The sequence below is a fragment of the Nicotiana sylvestris genome, chromosome 11, assembly GCF_000393655.2.
Source record: "Nicotiana sylvestris chromosome 11, ASM39365v2, whole genome shotgun sequence".
In the NCBI taxonomy this organism is placed as follows: Eukaryota; Viridiplantae; Streptophyta; class Magnoliopsida; order Solanales; family Solanaceae; genus Nicotiana; species Nicotiana sylvestris.
The window spans coordinates 2,102,894-2,106,358 of record NC_091067.1 but is presented as its reverse complement, the minus strand read 5'-3'; the positions used below and the strand labels follow the sequence as shown (position 1 = coordinate 2,106,358).

Sequence of the window (3,465 nt, the reverse complement as noted above, 5' to 3'; positions counted from 1 at the left end):
GATCAAATATTTTTTGACTCTAAAGTAAGGGATCAAAATAAGGCGAAGAAAAAAAACGGAAAAAAGAGAGAAGGAAATAACAGTGTCAATTAGCAACAAGCTGATAAGCCGGAATGAAACATGAAGCCTTCCAAAAGCATGTTAGAGATGGTAATATTTAGGAGCATAGCATATCTACGTGTGATTCCTATCTGTAAATGGCTTAACCCTAACATATTTGTTACCTCTTATTAGTAAGCTTAATGTGGTTGGTTTGTGGTGAAACTGACAACACATCATTACTTCACAAGATCGAAGGGAGCAGTGGTAATGGATAACAGTGATGAAATCGAGTTGGTCAGTGACAATCCGCAGGGTCAGTCAGTTGATCAAGAGTCGGAGGAGATAAGAAAATTGAGACAGCAACTGCCAGATGTATATCAAGTTTGGGTTTCCGGTCGACCTCCACCCCAGGGTCCTTCAGAGGGAACTTCCACCATACCCTAGGCTACTCAAACACCGCTCCATGCAACGAGCGATCACATTCTACCACCAGGTTATGTGCCAAACTACAGCCTCCACGCTGCCCCCGGTACCTCTAACATGCAACCTCCAGTCGCACCAGTCAGGAACACCCCTCTCGTCATGTCCGGCGCACCAGTATATACAATCCTGCCACCACCTCCTGTGATGAGGCCAAATAATGAGCCACCATCTCATGTTTATGATGGCCAATACTACCCTCCAAATATGGCTTTCGAGGTCTCGGCCCCATACAATCAGACTCCTCAGTACGAGTCACCAGTGGAAAATGAAAAGGTTGCCACGACGGTTGAGCCAAATGAGATGGCTAGGAAAATGAAAAGTCTTGAACAGAATATAAAGAATATACAGGGACTAGATGGTCACAAAAGTGTTTCATTCAGTGATCTATGCATATTCCCTCACATCCATTTGCCACGAGGGTTCACGACCCCAAAATTTGAGAAATATGATGGACACGACGACCCTATCGCCCACTTGAAAAGGTACTGCAACCAGTTGAGGGGTGCAGGAAGAAAAGAAGAGTTGCTGATGGCTTATTTTGGAGAAAGCCTTGTGGGGGTAGCTTCCAAATGGTTCATTGACCAAGATATCTCTCACTGGCATGTTTGGGATGACATGGACCAGGCCTACGTCAAACAATTTCAGTACAACATTGATATTGGGCCGGATCGTAATTCCTTGTCCAATATGAAGAAAAAGCCGACCGAAAGTTTTAGGAAGTATGCCATCAAGTGGAGGGAGCAAGCGGCTAGAGTTAAGCCACCCATGGATAACCACGAGTTGATCACTGTTTTTCTGGAGGCTCAAGAGCCTGATTACTTTCAGAACATGATGTCCGCGATGGGTAGACCTTTTGCAGAAGCAATCAAAATAGGGGAAATGGTCGAAAATGGCCTCAAGACTGGCAGAATTGTAAGTCAAGCTGCTCTCAAAGCCACCACCCAAGCTATCCAAAATGGGTCGGGGGGTTTGGCAAATAGGAAGAAGAGAGATGAAGGGTCCATGATGACTTCGGTATCTAGGGAAGTTCAAAGAGAGGCATCACACCCTTATGTGCAAGTTTAGCAGGGGCAATCCAGCTACCCTCAACATTATTATCCCCCCCCCCCGCCAATTCCTCAATACTCTGTGGGCCCACCACAATATACAGTGTTCAATTCTCAATCATATGCTCGGCCTCCCAATCAGCAGGTACGAGCACCAGCTCCAAGGCCCCCCAACCTCAGCAGCAAAATTTTTGGGTACCCTACAATGCTCGTCCCAGGTAGGATTATGGTCGAGAACAGAGGCCAGCAGAAAAATTCACTCCATTGGCCGAATCATACTCTAGTCTATTCCATAAACTGAAGCAAATGGGCGTGATTGGACCCATCGCTCCCCACCATATGCATCCTGATTCACATGGATTTCAAGCGAATGCTAGATGTGAATATCATTCAGGTGCCCCAGGGCATAGCACTGATGACTATTGGACTCTGAAAAGAGCCGTAGAGAGGCTCATTTCTGAAAAATTAATTGTAGTAACGAATGGCGAGGACCTTCCTAATGTGACAAGCAACCCGTTGCCAGCACACAATGATGTTCATTTTGTGGGAATGATTGGCCGAGATCAAGAATACAAGCCGATCGGTCGAGCAGAAATGACAGTGGGTGCAATTCAAGAAGGAATAAGTCTGGAAGTAAGTCCCAGCCGAGATGTGGCATTGATTGTGAAAGGCGCCCAGATCTCAAATAAGGCAACTTTATTTGTTCCGAAAATCTCGAGGTTGGAAGTTCACTACAGTGTTCCAAGCCCAAGGTTATATGTACTTGGAGGCCACCCCGTCACAAGGTAGAAGTAGGGAGGTACGAAAGGTATAACAGAGCCGATCATAATCAAACCTGCCATGCAACCCCCTGTGACCAACACAAAAACCACTCCTTGGAACTACAACAAAACCGTGATGACCTACAAAGGCAAGGAAATCATAGAGGAAGTGGGGGAAACTGGAGGTTTGACTCGATCAGGGAGGTGTTGCTCTCCAGAAGAGCTGAGAAAGGCCAAGCAAATTAGAGAAGGACAATTGCCAATAAAGAAACCAGTCACTAAAGCAGAGGCGAAAGAGTTTTTGAAAAAGCTGAAAGTTCAGGATTACTCAATCATTGACCAGCTAAGAAAGACTCTTGCCCAAATCTCTCTACTATCTCTGCTCATACATTCCAAAGAGCATGCCCGTGTACTAATCAAAGTCCTGAACGAGGCACATATCTTAGAGGAGACCACAGTGAATCAGTTAGAGAAGATGGCCAACAGATTTTTTGAGGTGAACAGAATCTCCTTTACTGATGATGAACTTCCCGAGGAGGGAGCCGGGCACAATAAGGCTTTGAACTTGATGGTCAAATGTGAGGGACATTATGTAAAGTGAGTCATGGTTGACGGAGGCTCAAGTGTAGATGTATGCCCTCTCTCTACCTTGCAAAGCATGAAGATCAATATAGATAGAATCTGACCCAGCAATGTTCGCATCCGGGCCTTTGATGGCTCAACAAGAGATACCATTGGGGAGATCAACCTTACCATAATGATTGGGCCGGTTGACTTTGAGATTGTCTTCCAAGTAATGGACATGGCCACTTCTTATAATTTTCTTCTTGGAAGGCCATGGATCCATACGGCCCGAGCTGTGCCGTCCACCTTGCATTAGATGCTCAAATTCGAACATGACAAGCAAGAAATTATTGTCCACGGGGAAGACGAGTCTTCCATTTATAAAAACCCGTTAATCCCCTATATTGAGGCCAAGGAAAGGTGTGAGTCCATTGTCTATCAGGCTTTTGAAGTGGTTGATGTGGACCATGTTAAGGAAGGAAAGCCCATTCTGCATCCTCGTCTTTCCGCCACATCTGTAATGGTGGCTGCAGTTATGTTGAGACAAGGTTATGAGCCAGGAAAAGGCT

At 45.6% G+C, this 3,465-nt stretch overlaps 1 protein-coding gene across 1 annotated transcript; it reads left to right on the top strand.

Annotated features, from left to right (window-relative positions):
- Positions 1 to 582: 582 nt before the first annotated feature.
- On the top strand, positions 583 to 1,590 carry LOC138882222 (uncharacterized). The gene has a single exon (XM_070162725.1). The coding sequence runs from the start codon at positions 583 to 585 to the stop codon at positions 1,588 to 1,590; it is 1,008 nt and encodes a 335-aa protein (XP_070018826.1).
- Positions 1,591 to 3,465: the final 1,875 nt, after the last annotated feature.